At 31.2% G+C, this 22,349-nt stretch overlaps 1 protein-coding gene and 1 long non-coding RNA gene across 7 annotated transcripts in view; one reads left to right on the top strand and one right to left on the bottom strand.

The window, feature by feature from the left end:
- Positions 1-437: 437 nt before the first annotated feature.
- Positions 438-22,349, bottom strand: part of LOC126807796 (CTD small phosphatase-like protein) — a 28,904-nt gene continuing 6,992 nt past the window's right edge. Inside the window, exons 1-8 of one of the 4 annotated variants that reach the window (XM_050532620.2) lie at positions 15,013-15,232; positions 12,888-13,042; positions 9,507-9,608; positions 9,127-9,183; positions 8,335-8,427; positions 7,882-7,980; positions 7,514-7,600; positions 438-7,002 (exon numbers count right to left, since the gene is read on the bottom strand). In XM_050532620.2, the coding sequence (XP_050388577.1) occupies positions 6,856-7,002; positions 7,514-7,600; positions 7,882-7,980; positions 8,335-8,427; positions 9,127-9,183; positions 9,507-9,608; positions 12,888-13,042; positions 15,013-15,103 (831 nt within the window). In that variant the 5' untranslated portion in view covers positions 15,104-15,232 and the 3' untranslated portion in view covers positions 438-6,855. Of the gene's footprint in view, positions 7,003-7,513; positions 7,601-7,881; positions 7,981-8,334; positions 8,428-9,126; positions 9,184-9,506; positions 9,609-12,887; positions 13,043-13,331; positions 13,461-15,012; positions 15,233-22,349 lie in introns of those variants that run through there. The other 3 variants (XM_050532623.2, XM_056103139.1, XM_050532621.1) reach the window with 3 other exon arrangements.
- On the top strand, positions 10,640-14,482 carry LOC126807800 (uncharacterized). 3 transcript variants are annotated; one of them, XR_007674175.2, is made up of 3 exons: positions 10,640-10,747; positions 13,317-13,447; positions 13,627-14,482. It is a non-coding gene; the product is annotated as an uncharacterized LOC126807800 (long non-coding RNA). The 3 variants fall into 3 exon arrangements; XR_007674174.2 differs by lacking the exon at positions 10,640-10,747 and adding an exon at positions 12,132-12,284; XR_007674173.1 differs by lacking the exon at positions 10,640-10,747 and having other exon boundaries at positions 13,164-13,447.

Raw genomic sequence — 22,349 nt, 5'->3', positions numbered from 1 at the left:
CAATTGCAAGATTGAAATACTAGCTCCAATCATCCAGTCTGATTGGTACTAATGTACATATCTGATTGCCAATAAGAAACCTTTTATTAATCACAGATGTTCAAAGAACTTGTAGTACCCTGTTGTAGATTTACCTTCATAAAGGTAATCAAAATCAAACACTTCCTAATACCTGTGCTTTTAACAAGAAAACCTCCTTGATTTCGATCATAATAGTGTTGAATTAGATCGATTTGATCTGTGTTTTTGACCAACAAGAAAAAACTATAAAAATAATTTTACTACATGTAAATTAATTTTGTTTACCACTTAAATTGTTGAATTTTGAAAGCCAGAGCTGTTTTATCTCTGACAGGCTAATTCTAAGAAAGAACAAAAAATTTTCATGTAAATCAATGGTATTTTTCCTTCGAAATTTAAAGAAAAAGACAAAGATGTGTAATTTTATAAGTTTATATTAAAATCAGTACCAGAGAAAATATGTTTTTTTTATTGTACAATCAAACCATAACCTCAACAAGTGAGTTATATAATATTTATAGTATTTTACAGTATGCAGGCATGTACACATATTATACTATATGAAACATTTTAATACAACCAGTTTTCTATTACTAACATTTTTTAAACTTCAAACATGTAGAATTCATTAGATATACAACTTACTATACCATTTTACTTTAACCCCACCCACATTAGTTTTTCTCAACCTTGCTATAATTTTTAACCAATAAACCCTTGGTGTGAAATGTATATTCTGACAAATTTAAAATCCAGGAATTGGCTAATTAATTTCTGATGAAAGTTAACATAACAAGACATTCAAAACTTTATATACCTCTTATCATCTGAATATCAGGATGTGATATTTTAATAGTTACTAATAATCTGCAAGATCTTATCAATTCTACATATTGTCAGTTTAATATAGGTAAAAAATACTGGCCCTATAACAAAAATAGCCATTGATATATATATATATACTTATCATATAGATATTAATAGTCTATATAATTATATATTGTAATATACACTACTGACACAATGTATATTATTATACTTCTATAATACACTATTGATATTTACTTCAAAATCAATATTCTGTCAACACTAGGATCTGTCAATATTGTTAAATTTTACACACAAAAAAAGGCAAGCCAATAATTTGCAATATGTTTCAATGGTTTTAAAATTTCTGACAACTTTTGCAAAATTTAGACATCTGTCTTATAGTTTTATGTTTTAAAAATTTCAAAAATCTTTTGCCAAATCTAAAGAAATCATTTGAACTCTTATCATAAATTTGGCCTAATCTAAAGAAATCATTTGAACTCTTATCATAAATTTGTGCACGATCATAACAGTGTATAATACAAAAAGAAGTGCCATATCCAATGCTCTTTGAACAATTTTTTTGTTACATTTTTTTAAATTTTTGAAACATGATTACTGATGGCCCAACATCTAATTTAGTAGAAAATTAAAGCAGTTCAATTTTAATATTTTGGCAAATATTTCACACATAAATAAACTACAAGCTTATATAACAATTTCCTTCAATAGCAGTTTCAATATGTCAATCAGACAGAAATTACAAATAATCCAAATTTAACTATAACAGAAAAGACAGATGTCCTTCGTAAGTTGGGTGTCCATTATGGTACTTATTTCATGAGTGTACATTTAATCTATGGTGAATATTAGAAATTTTGATCAAACAATTGTAGTGCTTCGAAAATATGAAGATTTTATCTAGCAACAAAAAGTAGAGAATGAATTTAATGAAATTATTATTATAAGATTAGGATAAATTTGAACACAATCAACTGAATACAATAAGTGGATTATGTTTATATTTGAAAAAATACATATCTTTCCGATGCCACTCATATTTTGATAAAATAATTAAGGTGTGTATGTACTTACAATTAGTATGTGTAGATATGGGTACTTCAATTAAATTCACAATTTGGAAACTGGTGTTTTGTTTTTCATAGATTAGGCAAATGTCTAATTTTTCAATTTCAAATAATGATTGAGACCCACACACAGCCAGTGTAGTTTTTGATGAAATTCTTCACACTGATTTATATTTCATTAATATTTATAAGCATAAAAAAAGAAAGTGATTATATTATTAGTTGATATATATTTTGTTAATAGTTTAAAAACAATGGTGACAGTGTCATTTATTCAATGGCCTCTTTCAGTTTTGACTGCTTAAAGTGTTAAAAATTCTTAATATATATCATCACACAAATTCACAAATAAAGATTTAATACATGAATCATGGTAATTTTCGTTATCATACAAAATGGCTTAAACAACACACTGAAAGATGATCATATGAGGAAATTTAGCTGATATTGTCTGTTTTTAACTTTTTGTATACGTGCACCCTCTGTTGTAGAATATCAACTATCATAATGGTCCTGAAAACACTTTGATTTAAATTACTTGTGTGGAATATTTTCCCAGACAAAATATTATACTGTTGCATAACAATAATACATATTTTGACAGATATGGAAATCCATACAACCAAACATGAAATGTTTATCATCTTCGAATAAGTTGGGGCACAGAATACAAAAATTGCTGAAGTGCAAACAACCAATTTCTCTCATTAAATGAATGCCTTATTTTGGGGGTGTAAAACATATACAAAAATGAATTGAGACAATAAGAAAATAATACAAAAGGCATTAAGACCAAATCAAATTCCATACAGCAAAACTTTCGTGAATGTTTCCTTTTCTTAAATTTTCAAAGCTTGAATTTGTTTCATTTGGTGTAATGAGCAATGTGATCTGTTATTTATACATAAAGAAGAAAGACATTATTCCACTCTTTCATTAGTTTCCCTGACCTCAATATGAAAACTGGGGTATTTGGGGAGGTCTATCTTAAAGAAACTGGAGTAAAGTTTTAACTATTCTGTCCTTTAAGACTATTGTATCAACTATTATTCTATCAGTATATCATATATTTCGATGCTTCCTAACCCTAATTTGTAATATACAAAATAACATGTATATTTAAATTCAATTAACAGTCAACACAAAATACAGTTCAAGCTTTATAAAATCTGACTTAAATCTGTAATTCCATCACTTGTGTTCAAACTTACTTATTCCAGAGCCGATAACTTGGTCTACACTTTCTAGCCAGTAACTTTGACTTCTGAAATCCCAAGTAGAAGCTATCAAGATCTACCATTTATCTCTATATAGTGATGGATGTCATCCTAAACACTTGATACTACTCCATCTGAATTTTTAGTTAGATATATTGATACAAGAAGTAAAAGGACAGAATATTTTATAAATATAATAATGAGAGGTTGACAGTTATTGGACGACACACAATATACATTGGACAGATATGACATCATGTATGTAAGGTTCTAACATGCAAACATGTCTATCAGTTTGTTAACATGAAATTAACCAATACAAGCAGTATTAAACAGTGTACCATGACGAATATATGACAGATGATAATGAAAAGTGAAGATCAACAACATATTATTTGTCAAACAGACCCTGTTTAAACCAATGAGATTTTTGTAACATAGAACTCAAACAAGATTTAATGATGAGTGTTTTTTGGATTTTTTCTCTCACTATTTGGTTAATAAAACTTTTGGTTGCTACCTTTGATAGTGTTAATGTGATAATACTAATTGTTAGGATTTTTAAAATTAAATACCTTATGTCTACATTCTGAAAGTGATGATTTATTACTAGATCTAAAGGCAACAAGATTTATATTTTCTATGAAATATCGGATATGGTAAATGAGTGAAGCCTTAAGATGGTGTGTACTAACTTGATGATAAAAGTTAATATCTAATTTTCACATCCCAACATTTATAAACTCTTGCATTCAAGGTAAATTAATGTCACGATACAAAAAATATATAGCCTCTATCAACCAGTAACAAACTATTATACTTCAATCTGGAACCATGATACATAAGTCACTCCATAACTATCCAAAAACAAAACACAACTTTTGAGTGTTTCAAATATAGAAAGAATTTAGTCTAAGTAGAAGTTATAAATATGACAGTTAGTGATGAGATGAATACAGTCAACAAGACTGAGGTCAAATATATGCTCAAATAGATATCATGGCATAAATTACAATCTGTGTGATCTTGTAAATAAAATTCCATTGTAAAAGAAGTTTAAAAGATACAATTCCAGGAGAAAAGGTGTTTTTTCCCCTCCAAGGGAAATTACTTAAAGAAAATTAAACCATTATGGACTTGAAAGTTTTTACACATATTGTCTATCGCATCTATAAAATCTGAATAGACTAATTCTGACCTTTAACCCTGTACACACCTGCAGAATTGATGAATAGATTACCCACATAGAAATAATAAACACACATTAAAAATAAAGAAAAGAAAAGTTATAAAATAATTATTATATATTAACAGATAAAATTCACTCTTTTTCCACTGTACAGCTATAAACAATATGTGACAATTTGTGTTGAAAAAATAACATTTTTTTTCTACGGAGCATCTATGTAGACAACTTAAAACTATATTAGAATATAACATCTTCTGTTGACAAATGAATTTGTGCTGACATTGCAGAAGACACAAAATTCAAGTTTAACATTTAATAGAAGGTAATAATAATGTACCAAAAGAAAAATCTAAGAAAAATTTAACAATAAAAATTATCTTTAACATTATTTGTTTATGCATCTAAAGAAACATTATGATCAAATCTTCTCAATATTTTTCCACAGCAATTTAATCTACATAAATTCAATTTGTCTACATAAACACCCCTTTAAATTGTACAATTTTTTTTTTGTATAATACATGTTTAATAGTTATAAATACAAATCATCATACACAAAGGTTATGATGAAAAACTAAATATCTTACAAAATCTACTCTTTTTTACAAGCTTGTCTTTTTTTTTGTGAGAAAAGTCATACGAATATGACTTTGTGTATTTTATCCAAAACATTTTTATATTCATAAAATATTGTCATAATATTATAATAAATCAACAATTTTTATATGTCAACAACATAATTGTATAATACAAGTACATTTTATTACACATTGATTTCAAATATAACAAGTGTCTTCTTTCATTTGTTTAATGAAAATTCAACATTAGAAAACTTCTGAGTGCATGTAAATTTACAAAGTGAATTAGGAAAAATGTCCACAAATATGTTGAAGTGATGGGCAAGAATATCATAAGGTTTCTGGATGGTTTTGTATACTGTATAATTGTTATACACCTCTTTGTTTTCCCAAAAATTACCAGCTTTCAAATCTGACCATTTTAATAACCAAAACCAATTATGGATACTGCACACCTTCCATTGCAAAGACTGACAAATGTCTTTTGATTTCATTGTTATGAATATCGCAGAATCTTAACTATCACTACACACCTTTTGTAACATTTATATAACAATTACAAAATTGTCTTTCCGTAAAAGGCAATATCTTTCTAAAAAATATTTTACTTCAACATGAAGTTGAGTTTCACAAGCAATCTGCTTTATCTTTTAAATCAGTATTTGTAATTCTTTATTTAGTAGAAAAATAACCATTCATTTGAAATGTCACTCATATTGAAATTAACATTATCTAATTACTTAGCAATACTGACAACTGAAGCATAAACATACATTTAATTTGTTCGTCAAAAAAACTCAAAGCATCAAACATTTTGCATTATTTTAACAACAAATAAATTCAAGAATCTACTTATTCGTATTAAAAAATGCAAAAATAGAAAAATTATTGACAAAAGTGTCTAAGAAAAATGACATAACTTATTATACAGTATAAATCATAATTAAAAATAAATACATATGATTTAAAAAAAAAAAGACCTTATGATTTTTATATATAATATTATGTCTCCATAATAATAACTGTGGTATTGATGATCCAATATTTTAAATTAACTCAAATATTGCCATTCAACAACAACAAAAATAAATCCCGCTATTAACAGCCAAGAGATACAAAATATTAATTAACGTAAATTTATTTCTATATGAACATTGTCCGTTCCAGCGGAAAACCAAATCTACAAATAGTACTATAACCAAATACTAACTGAAAACCTAAAATAAACAAGAACAATTTCCTACATGACTTTTCTCGTTTTAAATAGGGGATGATAATAACTAACTTCATTAGACATACTCTCTTCTTCGTTGAAAACTCAATTATCTTAAAACCTTTCAGATGAAAAATTCAAATTTTAAATAAGTAAAATGAAGAAACCAATTATATGACTTTACGACATAAAATTTAATAATTTTTTTAAGCATTTTATCCTATTTATACTAAATAATTAAATTCATCAAAACAATTTCTTCAGCAAAAACAATTGAATTAACGGCCTTATTCATTGTCATCTTACCGGTAATTAGAAAGCCATTCAGATATTAAGTATAAAGTTATTGATTTTATCCATAGTCTTAAACATACAATAAACAAAGTCCTCTCAATTCAAAACTTAAATATTCAGCAACAGATCTCTACAAAGTAACAATTTCTATATAATTTTAGCACTTTATAATAAAAATCTATGCAAGTTCTGTAAGGTGACAAGGGGAAGTAAGTTAGTTCCAAGGACAAGTTAGAGTTCCACAATAGGAATATCTATACATTCAATGTCTGTTCCTATTTTCACTTTCAAAACTTTCCTTCTTCTATGCCATGGCCAGAAATCCAATTTCAATGAAACTATTTGAAAGTCAAAGAAGCCATATTTTTTTGTTAGCCTCCCTGATAACAAGGCAGAAAGTTTTCAAGAGTTTCTATAGCAACCAGACACAGTATTATAGTGTCTGCTATGAGGTGGGTGTGGTTGAAGGACTATCTATAGTTTGTTTGAGCACCGAATATACACTGTCCACTCGTGCAAGTCCTTCAAAAAATGGTATTAAGTCGAGAAGCTCGGAGTCTGCCATATCATCAAACCAAGAGGCTACTGGTACCTGAATTCAAAAAGATACAATACAAATGTGATGGAAAAATATGAAGAATAGATGTTTGACATTCTACAAATCTCTGTAGGTCATTCTGATAGTTATTTGCTTGACTTGTTCTAGGAAGAATGGGTAACATAAGCAAGTGTGGAACAGCAGGCAGGGACAATACATGTCCACATAAAAGTGGGCGTTTAATGTATACATATATATAATCAGAGTCAAACTCATGAATAGTTTGTTGATGACACACATACAGTATACACTGAGTTCACCTCTCAAAGACCAGTTTCCCAAAATGGTAAAACCAGTTAAATTCAACTTTTTGACTACAAGAGTTGAAAGTAAGCATTTCTTTTCTTTGAAATGTCAAAAACACTGGCTCAATCGTGAAATCTAAAATTTTCTTCAAATTCATTGCAGAATGGGAGTGTATTAACTATTAATTTTATACTCTTTAGAACCTTAAATACTTCAAACTAGAAATCAACAGGAATTAAAGATAAAATGTAGTACTTACAGCATTGTCTGGATGGAAGATATAAGATGCAGGGGAATTATCAATAATTACAACCTGATTTAAATTTCTACCTAGACGACTCAAATCCTGCAAACAAAAGAAAAAATAAATTAAAATACTTTAACAACTGGACATATATTTTTTTCAGCTTTATTTACTAAAAAACTTCAAAGTTGAACATTGTTATCAAGCAATTTTCTATTTTTACTAATTTATTATGATCGTGAAATAGTTGATAGAAATGTTCAGTCATTGTTTGAATTTGATTATTGAAATAAATAGGTGAACACTAATAGACCTGTACTAAAATGTCATTTGAAAACCAAGATTCTTCTTGGCTGCTGTAATACTACAATGATATTACTTACCTTGACATAATTACCCCTATGAAAGACACAAGATTCCCTGAATAGCCGGGCCCCAAATACTCCCCACTTGTCAAGTAGGTCAGCTACTGGGTCTGCATACTGAAGTCATTAAAAAAATATATTTAGTTAATATTCTATCCTTGTTTACATGTCTCAATGTGTGCTTACTGGTTTTCTGTTACTTTTGTGTGGTGTGGTCATCCTGCACTTATTAGATTCTGGAAAACTTATCAATTTATAATAATGCCAAAACAGATTTAAAATTCACAAATGCATTTACAAAATACAGCATGATAATAGCACAAACGCTTTTGAAAATAAATTTAGCCTGAAGCATCTAACCAAGCACAATGCACGGACATCGATCATTACTGACTTTCATGAGACATTAAGCCCCTCCTTCTTCCTATTAACGGTATTGATGCCTTGCAAATTATACAGGTTCAAGCTTACCTTAGCTAAACTAGCTGTGAATAACACACATTCAAACATTTCTCCCATCCTTTGCAGAAATTCATCTACATAAGGCCTCTTTAACACATACACCTATAAAATAATAAATATCATACATACATGTACTTATATTTTGTTACACATAATCAATTTCATTTGAGTACATTTTAAATGGTGAAAATTGAGATAATGTGAGAAAAATGCCAAAATGATGACTTTAATAAATTACTACATAGAGAGAGAGAGAAATGGAGTTTAACGTCCTCTCGACACAAACTAGGTCATTTCGGGACTAACATATGGTTTAAATTTATTTCAATAATTCGCTTGCGCGTAGGGGTCTTTAGCAGTGGGAGGAAACCAGAGGACCTGGAGAAAACCCACGAGGTTGGACAGGCGACCCTACTCCTTACCACGTACAACCAGTGATTCGAAACCACGCCAGTTGACTCAATGACAGACTTTATGATACAGCGTGCACACTCTAACCATTCAGCCATCCAACCCCCCTAAATTACTACATAGATATACATGTATATACCTGTAAAAAAGTAAACCTGTGGACATGGAGATGACACACACCAATTTTACATTTTGCCAAGCAAGCCAACCAGCATTCAATATATCTCATGAATAGTTTACCATACAGTTAATGAATAAGCAGTATGGACATGTTGGTATGGCTAGTTCTAAGATTACAAGATTGACTATCATATTTATATCTTATAATTTAAAGTAGGGATATGAAAATGATATCCAGTAGGTTTTTATTTATATATCTAATTTTCTTACCTGATGAACGGTTCCATCTATTTCAACAGGAACTATAAAATCCGCATTGCTTATTGGCTGAAATCATGAGACAAATTCAATAGTTTTATTTCTTACTATTTTGGTGTCAAGATGTACATGTACATATTTTATAATACTTTTTTAAAAAAAAAAAGAAAAGTCTTTACACTTTATTTGGTTCTGTGTTGATGAATCTAACCGTAAAAGAACATATTGTTCCTCTCGATCTGATTTATTATAAATATTATACATATCAATCTGTGTATGGAACTTGATTATTTGGTTAGTTTTTCACAGAGTACATACAGTGTAGAGCTGTAGTGGTGTAGACATGGTATGCTACCTATTTCTAGAAAACTTTATATCACAGAATGTCTTACCTTAAATGAACTATGTACAAGGGTTTCATCAAGGTCTATAACTACACATTTCTTATGCATATTAGTGTGACGTACGGGTGGTAATAAATATTTCTCCCCAATCTGAAATATACATATTCATATTATTATTACTACAGAAATGTGATGGTGCACCAAACTCCTTTAGGAATTTTACAAACACAATCAATAGCATTGTAGGTGAATTAAGCCGGCAAAGGGGAGGGGGAGTCGTCAGTCCTGGAATATTCCAGAAGAAAATTTTCTGGTAAAAGCGGGTAGTTATCTTCAGGCAATAATCAATCGATTTTTGGGGAAAGGTGCTTGTTTTTTTTTGTCATTAGTCAATATTAGTTAAAATTGGGCAAAAGTCCACCCATACATATATGTTTCTAATGTCTCTGTCTTTTAATTCTATTTCTTAATTGTACACACTACTACATGTAACTCAAACTTTCCATATTACACAATATCAAAAGATTTATTATTCGACTCAAAATGTGCATTTAGGTTCTGATCAAAATAAAAGGGCCAAACTAGTCTACAATTTTAAATCAATAGTTTTGACCAAATGGGCATATATTAGCATGGAAGGTGTGGGAAGGATGATATCCAATTTAACTTCCTGATATGCAATATTTTTTTTCAGGCAATATCAACAATTTTTTTTTTTAACATTTTTGAACCCATATCCACTGGTTTAATCAAAAATTTACCCATACAACTCCCTATAACTATACATGTTGACTGTGAATAGATAGCTATAAGGTGAATGACTGCAGTAACATGTTTATTGTTTTTAATGTCAATACATGTCACAATAACCAGCACAGTTTAACCTAGTTTATATCACAAATAAGTATTCATTGTTGACCCCATTACTGATTGTCAACAATATTTAAAACTGAATTTGTATTATACATAAATTTAAAATTTATAATTAAAATATCTTGTATTCAGTAATTATCTATATATTCTATTTCTGTTAGTGGTACATTGACTTCAAAAGACCCAAAGCGTCAATCACCATTTTCTTTATTTAATTGTAAAGTGAATAATGTCCTGTATAGTAATCCAGACAACGCAAACAAAAAATACTGGTTAGATGCCATTTTGGCCTCAATGTTCATGCCATTATTGATAAAACAAGAATATCGTTCAGGCATCAGTTAATGACCAAAGAGAAATAATGATGGTGTCACAAGAGGAACATTTAGCTGAACACACTTGAATTGATCGATTTGGTAAATTATTTGACTGATGTATTTATTGACAAAACTAGTTTATATTGTGTATGGTGTGAAATTTGGCTATTTTTGATCTTGAATCATTAATGTTGTGCCTAAGACTGACTTAACCTAAATTTGGCTCTTTTCTTACAGTTTTATGGTCCTTGATAGCGAGTGTATTGCAACCATTTTTTTAAGATGTATTTTAGGCCTAACTTATTAAATTCTTTATGTCGAGAGGCTAGCAAACAAACTCTACTATGTTGCAATGTTCAAATTATGCATTTCTATAAGATAACCTAATTTTACTGGCTGCAATATAATGTACATGTAGATCTGTCATGTATATCTGTTGTTTAATGAGTCATGTGTTATTTTTAGTAATACAACAATAACAAACTGCATTACTTACTATCACATGATCTTCTTCCGTTATATACTAATTACATATAACTCATAATAATTTATCATTTAAAGAAGACTTCCTCAGTTTATTTTAGAATATTGTCCTAGAACTAGTGAATTTTATCCTAGTGCAGATGTGACCGCAAGCCTCTATTTTTTCTAAATTCCCAAACTTTCCTCTAACTATTGGGTTACGCAAACCGAAACCGAATATGCAAATTCATCACTGGGTAGCCTAATAAGTTGTTTTAAATCATTGTTTTCATTTACAGTTTTGTGTCATGCTGTAATGTTTGAATCAATACACTGAATGTTGCGATTCTGAGTAACTCAGACAGTGACAGCTAATTTAAATCAGAAAAAATATATAAAATTAAAATATCTTTGGTTCACCAATTTCATGAATTAAGATACCAAATACCAAATAAAAGAATACTCAACAGTCAAAATTAGGGCAAGAAATGGATTCTTTGAAATGTATAATAATCATATCCACTTTAAACTTGATATTATTTAAATATACCACACAATATTATGTTTATAATTCTCGGTAAGCTAATCACGCGGATTGTCTATTATGTACCATACATGTACTGTCAGGTGACACTCTTAACATCAATGGTATCACTAAAATTGCTTGATTAATTTTTAAATAATCCACATACATGTATTTAATGGTGTAGAGAAAACTCTCTATACATGTATTCACTGATGTAGTGAGCACTATGGAATTTGATCCCCAGCCTACACAATAATAATCTATAACACATGACTTAATATTCTCTTATCAGTGCACGGCAGTTGTCAAATTATCTTATAAAACTTATATTAAAAACATTTCAATAATATCAGGCTACATGTACACGTAATAAAAACAAAATTATTATATTACTGGGTACTAGATAATTTCACATGATTATTGATTATTTGATTCCATCTAGCATTACACACACTCCAGAAAACAAAATTAGACAACCTCAGAAATATAAACTTACTCGGTTTCTAAATTTTGGAAGAAATGATTTGGGATCCTGTCAATGGTCGTGTTCAAATTGTTTTAGTATTTTGGGGTCGATCATGGTCTGACAGTGACAGAAATATTGGACATCCTGTCAAGAGTGAATACTTCAACATCTATATACTACCAGTAAGAAGAATTCAATTTTCTATCAGTTTGATACAACTATTTGACATAATCTAAAAACAGTTCATTTTAACTGCTTGAAATTTAAATTCCTATAATATTTTAGCCAATCAGATACTAGGGCCAGACTAGAATCGCGGGGGCCCAACCGCTACGAAAATATTATTTTATATCCTTTCGAATGGCACACATGTGTAACAATTAACATACAATTAAACGGTCTGCAGTATAATAAGGAATTACATAATATCTGATCAAATAGGAAATCTATTCAGTTCTAAATGGCATATAATTAGCATACGAGCGATCGCCTATGTCACAGGTTTCGACCAATCACAGACAAGGTTGAGGGATAGGCGGACTCATCCAGTCTCCGCCAATTGCGCTGCTAAACCGATGAGTGGAACTTGCATTTGGAATTTAATAGTTTCTTTCTCGTTTTGCCATGAACTGCGGGGCCCTTGGCCTGGGCCCATGCCTCAGCTGGGCTTTGTACTTCAGATAATCAATGTTAAATGGATATAGGGAGATAAAACAACGAATTAGAACCAGATATTGGACAAATGAAATTGTTTTATTTTAATAAGAAAAATTCAAAAATCTTACTTTAGGGTTTCCATTTTCTTCAACTTGAGGCACTTGACAGTTTGTTTGGGCATTGTTATTATTGTTGTTGTTATTGTTATTATTTGTTCCAAAACAACAAAGTAAGGAATTTAAGAATCTATTCCTTGGTTTCTTCAGGACTGGTGTTCCAGAGCCTGAAATACATTAAGATTTGGATAAAAAAAATTTATTGCAATTACAAATAAGAAAGGATTATTGTCTTTCTGAGACTAAAATACACGTTTGTCTGAGTCTCCTCTAAAGAAACTCCAACAAATGGCTACAGCCAGGCCATGATTTTGTAAAATCATACAATGACCTTCATTTTTCAACCCAATGTTAAAGTCTAAAAAATCCTACAGACTAATAAACTCCTATAGACATACAAGTCAGGAAGACATCTTTGTAATCCCTATAATCCATTTGTAGAGTCTACAGTATTACCTGCAAGTTTCACTTCACCATGGTCCCATTTATGAGTACAAGAAATTGCTGGTACGTACCAATTGATCATGGTGATCACAACTCAATAACAGACAAGATAAATCTTGCGATAACATGTAAGTATATATTATGTACACTACTTTTACCTTTTAAAACATGATATAAATATGCATGACAGAAATAAAGGTCACTGAGATATGTCGATCATAAAACACTATTTACTCTTCAAGCTTATATTACCTCCTTCAACTGGTTTAGTTTTACTTTATTATATTTCATATATTTTATTTTACAGAAAATTTCTGTAGTCATTTAAGGGATTAAAGATTGCCTTGCAAAATACCTTGCAAACTATACTTTTGTGAATGCTGACTTCTAACAAGACTAATGTTCAAAGGACTAACCACAAAAATCTTAATAAACTGAACTGAACAAAGCTTACAATATAAATCATTGTGAAAGGAATTTGACCTATAAGAAAATAATACTTCCTTGACAGATTTAAATGAAAGCTGAACTATATTTATTGATGCAAAACTTTCAACAGTAACACCTAGTTTATGATTAAGTGCTAGTCCGATACAAATAAAAACAAAACTTTCTGTAATGCAATTATAAATCAATTTGATTAAAACACAAATCCTATTTCGTTTCATTTTTTATAGTTCAAAATTTTGTTTTTCTTGTCTTCACAACACTAGGATCCCCAAGAGTTGTTATATATAACAGTCGTTCTAGTTGATGTGAGGAATTAGCCAACGAAACAGTCTGTTACGGCGAGTTCTTGGCGTGCTCTGCATGGAACTGTGGGTAAACCACTAGAAACGTCAACGCTGATCGATTAATCAATGCCTGACGTCATAGGGTGAAAAGCCACTCGTATGACCCCTGACATGACCTCCCAATACAATTGGTCAGATCTTCATGTAGTGTTGGCAATCAAAAGTATATAAGAAAAAAAAAACGAAATATAGATCTGTATTTTAGTCAGACTGATTATAAATATGTATCCATTACATTTATTTTAATTTGTAAATCAAATTAACTCATTTTCTGAAAACTCTTGTTTGTCTTGCAAAAAAGCTTGTTTTACATTATTATAGTTTTAATATATAGTGACAAATAAACCTTTAATACAGCTTCAAATAGAATACATTTAACTCGTTATCATTCAACTACAAGTATGTCAATTTCCGACATTAAATGGCCTGTTTTGAACTCTGACACATCCCATTAATTTGAATAAAGAAAATTTTGTCGGAACTATTGACTGTATCAACTATTTTATATTATTTATCACCAAATGCAAAACAGAGAAAAAATAGATTTAAAGACCATCAATTTGATAGATTATTTTGTTTCAGTAAGGAACCAACAATTAATCAAGAAATATATATTGTACATTCACTGTAATGTTGGTTTATTAAACAAACTTTACAAAACCCTAGTGATGACATGATAACCATATATATTATACAAACAGATATAATAAAACACGAACAAAATCAAATATACTTGATCAGTACAGGGAATAGGTACACCAAATTTACTTTAGAATCCTCCCCATAATGAGAATGATATACTCTCATATACAATCAATTCTTCAATAACATATATTTAATGGATCAGTGAGTATATGAATGGCAATAGAAACAAGTTATATTCCTAGACATCTGTTTACCTGCAGCTTCAGACGAACCCAACTGAAAAATCCACTTTAACATGGAACTGACACGTCTTGATAAACAATACCAACAACCAACTACCTCCATAATTGTGACCACAAAAAAAACAGTTGATTGAAAGCGAAAAGGTGGCAGGAATCTCTAGTGTAGCAACATCCAGACACGAAAGAGTATAAACGAAACAGCCATTTTGAAATAATGTGAAAGCTCTGCTATGAAGTAGATTAGTCAAGCTTAAATTTACGTATATAAAGATCTATATTAACGACAGATGTACGTAGAGTATTGTTGACAAAATATTGATTATTTTCATGACGAACCTTTAACAGTAACAGCTGTCGGAGTTTAATAAAATGTAATATGCTTAAACAACCAATGACATACCAGTATAAAATGAAACTGACACTTTGATGTATAGCATATATTACGTGCATAAAATATTATGAATTTATTTCTCTATAAAAACACAATAAATGAAATTACCTTTTAACAGTATATGATATTACAGTAAATATATTTTGAATGAGTATCTCTGTACGGTACTGCAGTACTGGTACTGTCCTGATCTCTGTACTGTCACTCTTGATATGCTATATAAACCATGACGTGTAAAATTTAAGTTTATATTTAGGTCTTGAATACCTGACCAATATTTTAAAGCACTTATAACAATTAGATTTCTTAAAATACATGTCATTCAACTAATGAATAAAAAATAAAAACATGGCAAGTTTTCAAAAATAAAAGACAGGGTGTACCCCTTTAATCATGAAAACTAAAAACTAGTTACATTTTCTATGAATACAATAAAACCATGCCACAACACATGATGGATAAAGCATCTGTCACACATTCTTTGAATCTTATCTGAGAACATCACCAAATATTTCTACTATGTGAAACTTTACACATAATATCCTGGTACTACTCAATATTATATTATTTTATTTTCACACATATTTTTAGCCTTTTAACATTTAACCATGGAATTTTGACATCTATTTAATCATATAATTGATAGTGTTACCATTTATATGAAACAAAACTGATACAGGCATAAAGCATGTACTCATTGACAAATATACAATATGTAAAAATAGCTTGAACACTTGCTGCCAGATACTGATAAATTGAATAAAATCATCTGACAGGCCACTGATGAAGTAATAAAAACTAGATCTGTTTCCCATTTATTTCAATTTGGATGTTGATGTAATGGTTACCATGGTACTGCCTATCAATTTTTAATAAACTAGTAGAGTGGAATAATATTTTTGAAGTGTAAAATACAGCCAGTATTGAAGTAAACCAGATGGATGTACAATGTAGTTACCAGACAATTTATAAAGCTGATCACCCAGTAAAACTATTTACTTTAAAAGGTGAAAGCATTCTTCTCTGATTGAATCCAGGAATTAAAATGTAGTTTGTTGTAAAAATTCAAATACTCTATATTAAAGGTTTGAAATGAAATGAAATGACATGATGATGAAATGAAATGGGGTTTAACGTCTTACTGTTCTGCTCCTAATCTGGGCAATGAAGACAGGCATATGCCATACAGTGTGCTATGAGGGAAATTTTGCCCAGGCAGCGGCACTACGGCCTACTCTTATATTGAATTCCTACTGCCAAGGGATCTTTTACGTACACACCAATATGTACACGGGACCTCTGTTTTCTGTCCCATCCGAACGACTAGACAGCTGTGATTGTCAGGCCATCCGTCCTGCATCATTGACAAGGGGAAACCACGCCGGAAAATCTGGATGAACTTTCTTGGCCAATGCAGGGATCGAACACCAGGCTAGCGAGCCAGCATCTTACCCACTTAGCCACGTGATTCCCTAAATTGAAGGCATGTTAGTTCTCATTTCACAAAGCAGACAAACAAAATTCACCAGTCAAAATGACCAATGTGGTCAAAATCTATCTAAATTTATATCCCTGGATTCATACTATAAATAACAAACAAAATTCACCAGTCAAAATGACCAATGTGGTCAAAATCTATCTGAATTTATATCCCTGAATTCATACTATAAATAACAAAGATTAGCACTGTTTCGTTCATAAATTTAAATGAAATCTTTTGATGGGCATCGTAGATCTCAAAAAATCCAAATGAAATGGAGCAGCTTTCTCAATGTTAGTTAGTTTTAAAGAAGTTATTTGGTGGACATGGTAAAAATTAACTAGGGTTTTTTTTTAACAAGTCTTATATGTTATAATAAAGAGTTAATAGACAATATGTATACCATAAGTTACTCAATGTTTCGCTTCTTCATGTTTTTCTATCTGGTGTTTGTATCTTCCATTATATTCTGGATTCAATCCAAGTCTGTTACCGTCATTATTCAAATAAGACAAGTACAACCACTTGTTGCATACTTACTTACAGTACCCTTCAATTACTATGGGGAAGCACAAATTGATGGAACTTGGACCTGTTTCACACAATGCACATACTTTAAGAGTTGTATATGTAAATGTTTGATTTATGCGTATATGTAAGTGTTACATGTGCTTTATGAAACAAAGTCGTGGGTTTGAAAAATTGACTGTTAGCTCAATTTAGCTGAGTAAACACATTTTCTTTGTCAGGTACTTCTTGGACCATTCCAGTATTCAAACCTAACCAGAGAAGAAGTTTCCATCCTATATAAGTGCAAGCTTCTTTTTTTTTTTACATGAAATGAAATGGGCTTCAACGTCATACTCTTCTGCACCACACCGGGCCAATGAAGATGGCTTATTTTACATACTATGGTACAAGTACATAATTCATTGAGTAGTAAATCTTACTAAGCTGCCAAATTTTAACCATCTCAACATTATTATCATAATAAATTTGCCTTTATTTTTACAATCTTATATGTCTAACACCCATAAGTTTTTACAATTCTTATCTAAATTTACTTTAACATTCGTAACAGACACAAAAAAATACTCCAGGGTTATCTCCCATATTACAGCTCCCTTATCAAAACAGTACAAATTATTTATTTCAGCAGTTGTTAGAGCATGTAGGGTATGTCCATGTACGAGGGCTAGCTGAAAAGTTCTAAGCCTAAAAAGGATAGATTAATTGGGTTGAAACAAACTTTTGCCACCAACAAATACGATAATTAACATAAGAACTGCACCAGACCATCTTGTGAACCTACCCATTGAAATCACCAGAAATGGACAGAACTGGCCATAGGGCAGTCATCAAGTACCTGCAACTGAAAGGACTAACCCCAACAGATACATGTCAACATGGTCTCCACTTTAGGGGATGATGCCCTTCCTTTTTCAGTGTAAAGAAGTGAGCTGCAGAATTTAAACCCTTGATGGCGGATGTGGCAATCTGCGCCATTTTGAAGCAGATCCTGATAATTTTTTGACCAGATTTGTAACCATGGATGAGACCCGTTTCCAGAATGAAAACGGAACTAGCCGGTCGTCATTTTCCTAATTATGACGACGTCATGTCAGCATTGAACGACTTTTTTAGGGTGGCTGAAGAAAATTTCTTTTTGACTGGCATCTAGGTGTCACCACGGTCTGTCAAGACCCTACAATTCCCTTTCTATGGTTGAGTTAATTATGGGTTACCTTAATATTGATATGACATCTTAGACCATAGTCCTCTTAACTAGTAGTAAGGTAACCCATAATTAACTCAACCATAGAAAGGGAATTGTAGGGTCTTGACAGACCGTGGTGACATAGGCCTTGCAACATTGTTGGCAAAAGGGTGTACACTTCGAATGGGACTATGTGGGAAAATAAATGAAAACCATCGACTTTGTACATGTCTTTCACAGAAAGGTCTAGAACTTTTCAGCTAGCCCTCGTATGTGACAGAGTAAATCTTGCCAGGTCTACTGAATGTTAAAGCAGAGAAACCTGAAAAGGACGGAATCAAGGATGTTTGATTTATTATTCTAGAGAAAGGTGGGAGGTTGGGGGGGTAATATGGGCCATGCTGTGATATCCAGCTCGATCAAGTTTCCAGATATACTCAATTAAGTTAATGTATTTTCAGTTAATGTATTTTCATATTCAATTAAAGTGTATAGTTTCACAACAAAGCATCAACCAGTTCTTTGTAGCTACCGGTAATGGTCAGGTTCTGCTAGTGGCACATATTAAAAGCTCTGTGCGTCATTTGCATTCCTCAGAAAATATTCATTTTCCACATTCAAACCCACGTTAAAATGTACTCAAATTGATTAGTTAACATTTAATTACGAAAAAAATATCAAAGGTCGATTATCTCCCGGTCCCGGATTGCATTCAGTTGCATTACAAAGAGGTCCATTTAAAGGTTCACACAACCTTTTGGATACAACTCTCATTAGATCAATCTGAAATGAAATGAAATGAGGTTTAATGTTCTACTCCGACTGGGCTTATGAAGACAGGCACACGCCATACAGTGTGCAAAGAGGGAAATTTAGCATGGGCAGCAGCACTATGGCCTACTCTTATACCGAATTCCAACTGTCAAGAGATCTTAGCTCAATCTGAAGACTATACATGGAAGTATAAAATACAGACAGAGTTGGTATACATCTTCCTCCCAAAATAATCAAATAAATCTAATAAAATAACTATTTTGTGTCTAGTCTGCTTTTTCAAATTTTTAAATTTCCATGACAGAAAAAGATACTTGCCAGGCAACAAAACATACTCCCACAGCAGTTAAATTGTCCAAGCGGTCGACAAAGATTGTCGCATGTTTATTCATTTGTAGATACAGTAGAATCTGTATTAAGCAGCCACTCCAGGGAATTTGCATGACTGACCGCTCAACGGGAGTGACCTCTTTAATAAAATCTCAGTGTTTGTTAGTGCTGACATCAAGTAAATGTTACGTTGGGATGCATTTTGAGCAAACACAAATACTTGCATCAGTAAATTTGGCCGTCGCTGAAACTTGCTTGGAACGAAAATCCTTTGACTCAAATGTCTGATATAACTTCTGTAAACGTGTCATTTTGTACCAACATTGATACTACTGTCTACCATTGTGATGTATTCGATAATATTTATCCATTTTTGTGATGAAAATCCATGAATTCATTTTATTTTATCGAAAAAGCACATGTCAAACTAAAAAAAAACATCGCTGAATTTGTCACCGATTTTCAGGGGGTGTAACTCTGTAAGTAATATAAGGGGCGCTAAAACTTATGTGTAGCAACACAGTGGCAATGGAAAATAGATACTAGATGATCGTGACAAAACTCGGCTTTGACGTTACTTTCAGTTTATTGAATCTACGTGTGAAAACAATGATCAGCAGATCGGGTTTGTCATTTAATAAAACAAAAGATTAATTAACAGACAGATTGTTATTTTCACAGTTCTTTTTAAGTGATCGGTGGGGGACCAGGTAATTAACTATTAATCACAGGACGAAGTTAACGAAGTACGATAAGATGGCATCAATCAACAATGGCCGTTGAATTTGCGATGTTTTGTTAAATTTATTAGTAAAATAGTGACCGCTGGCCGCGTTAGAGGAGTGACTGATGATTAAAGAGATGAAACAATGGAATTTTTACGGGGGGAATTTATCGTGACCGCTTACAAGGAGATGTCGCTGAATAGTAGGGGCTGCCGATACAGATTCTACTGTAATTGGGGGTAATTCACAAGGCAATTTCATACAGATCAGATTATAATTTTCGTCGTTTGAGGGTTCACGAGGTTCTAAAAACTGAAACAAGGGTCTTAACTCTGGAAGTAATTTACAGAAGTTGTAGAAATTTGACAGGCTTTTTCGTTTTAATGATAATGCATATAAATTTCATACAGATCGGATGATAAGTTTTGTCGATAGAGCGTTCACAAAGTCCAACAATGTGAAACAAGGGCCATTTTCCAGAAGAAATTAACGGAAAGTGTTCAAATTCAATGATTCCTCGTTTTACTAATTTAAATGATGCATATAAATTTCTAACAGATCAGACTATAACTTTCGTCATTCGATCATTCAAAAGGGTCATAACTCTTGAAGAAATTAACGGAAATTGAACCGATCAGATGATAACTTTTGTCATTCAGCGTTCACAAGGCGCAACAAAGTGAAACAAGGGCCATAACTCTACAAGAAATTAGCTGAAATTGCCGAAATTCAAAAGACTTCTTTGTTTCACTAATCTAAATGACACATATAAATTTCATACAGATCACATTATAACTTTTGTTGTTATACATTTGTAGCATACACAAGTTTCAATAAAGTGAAGCAAGGGCCATAATTCTAGACCTAATTAATGGAAATTGCTGAAATTCAATAGCCTTCTTCGTTTCACTAATTTAAATGATGCATATAACTTTCATACAGATTGAATGATAAATTTTGTTGTTAGAGCATTCACAAGGTTCAACAAAGTGAAACATTGGCCATAACTCCAAATTAAATAGGATTCTTTAACTAACTGATGTAAACATATATCAATTTCAAAACAATCAGATGATAAATATAGTCTGTAGTGTGTTCACAAGAAATTGTGAACTACGGACGGATGGACAGGAGGGTGCGACAGCAACATACCACCACACTTCAGAATTTATCTGTTGTTTATTAAAAAATTTACACACAGCACCACATCAGAACATGGGCCAAGCTATACTGAAACTCTCAACTTTGTTTTTCTCTCTAATCGGTCCACAATATTATCTACTAGGGTTAGGGAATATGTTTTTTTAACATCCCTTGGTTTATAATATTGATTATCGTTTAATGTTTTAATGGAAAGATTAAAAACATGATAAACATGAAGCATGTTCATGTATTTCCTGGTGTTTAAATTATTATCAGATAACATTGTCTGATATTGATTTACATTGCATCGATATCTAGGATCTGTAATAATAAAGAAAGAAAAAGATAATGCTCAGTCTAATGAACAATAGTGAAACCCAGTGGTTGAATTCATGAATGCTGTGCTTTAATTTTGTGGAATATTAAATTTTTGCATATTAATAAATAAATAAATCTAATAATTGGATGCTTAGATTATTAAAGTGATCTGATGCCATAACACACAACCTACTGTTTCAAAAAAAAGCTCACAATTAAAGCTGTCTTGAAAATAAAATTATAATCAATGAGTGCACAATGTTTCATTGTGTAGGGCAATAAGTCTCTGTACATTGGTGGTACAAGTATGCTGAACACAATATTTTGATATAGCTGCATTCTTATGACACCCCCACCCCTCCACACACAAAAAAACATTGTTGAATATGAGTATACACGTCATTTTAGTAACTCAACAAGTAACCATGATCTTAAATATTGAAAGAATTCACCAATCATCACTGGAGATTT

The sequence above is a fragment of the Patella vulgata genome, chromosome 9 (assembly GCF_932274485.2).
Source record: "Patella vulgata chromosome 9, xgPatVulg1.2, whole genome shotgun sequence".
In the NCBI taxonomy this organism is placed as follows: Eukaryota; Metazoa; Mollusca; class Gastropoda; family Patellidae; genus Patella; species Patella vulgata.
The sequence above is the reverse complement of the archived record's forward strand: the minus strand, read 5'-3'. Positions and strand labels throughout refer to the sequence as shown.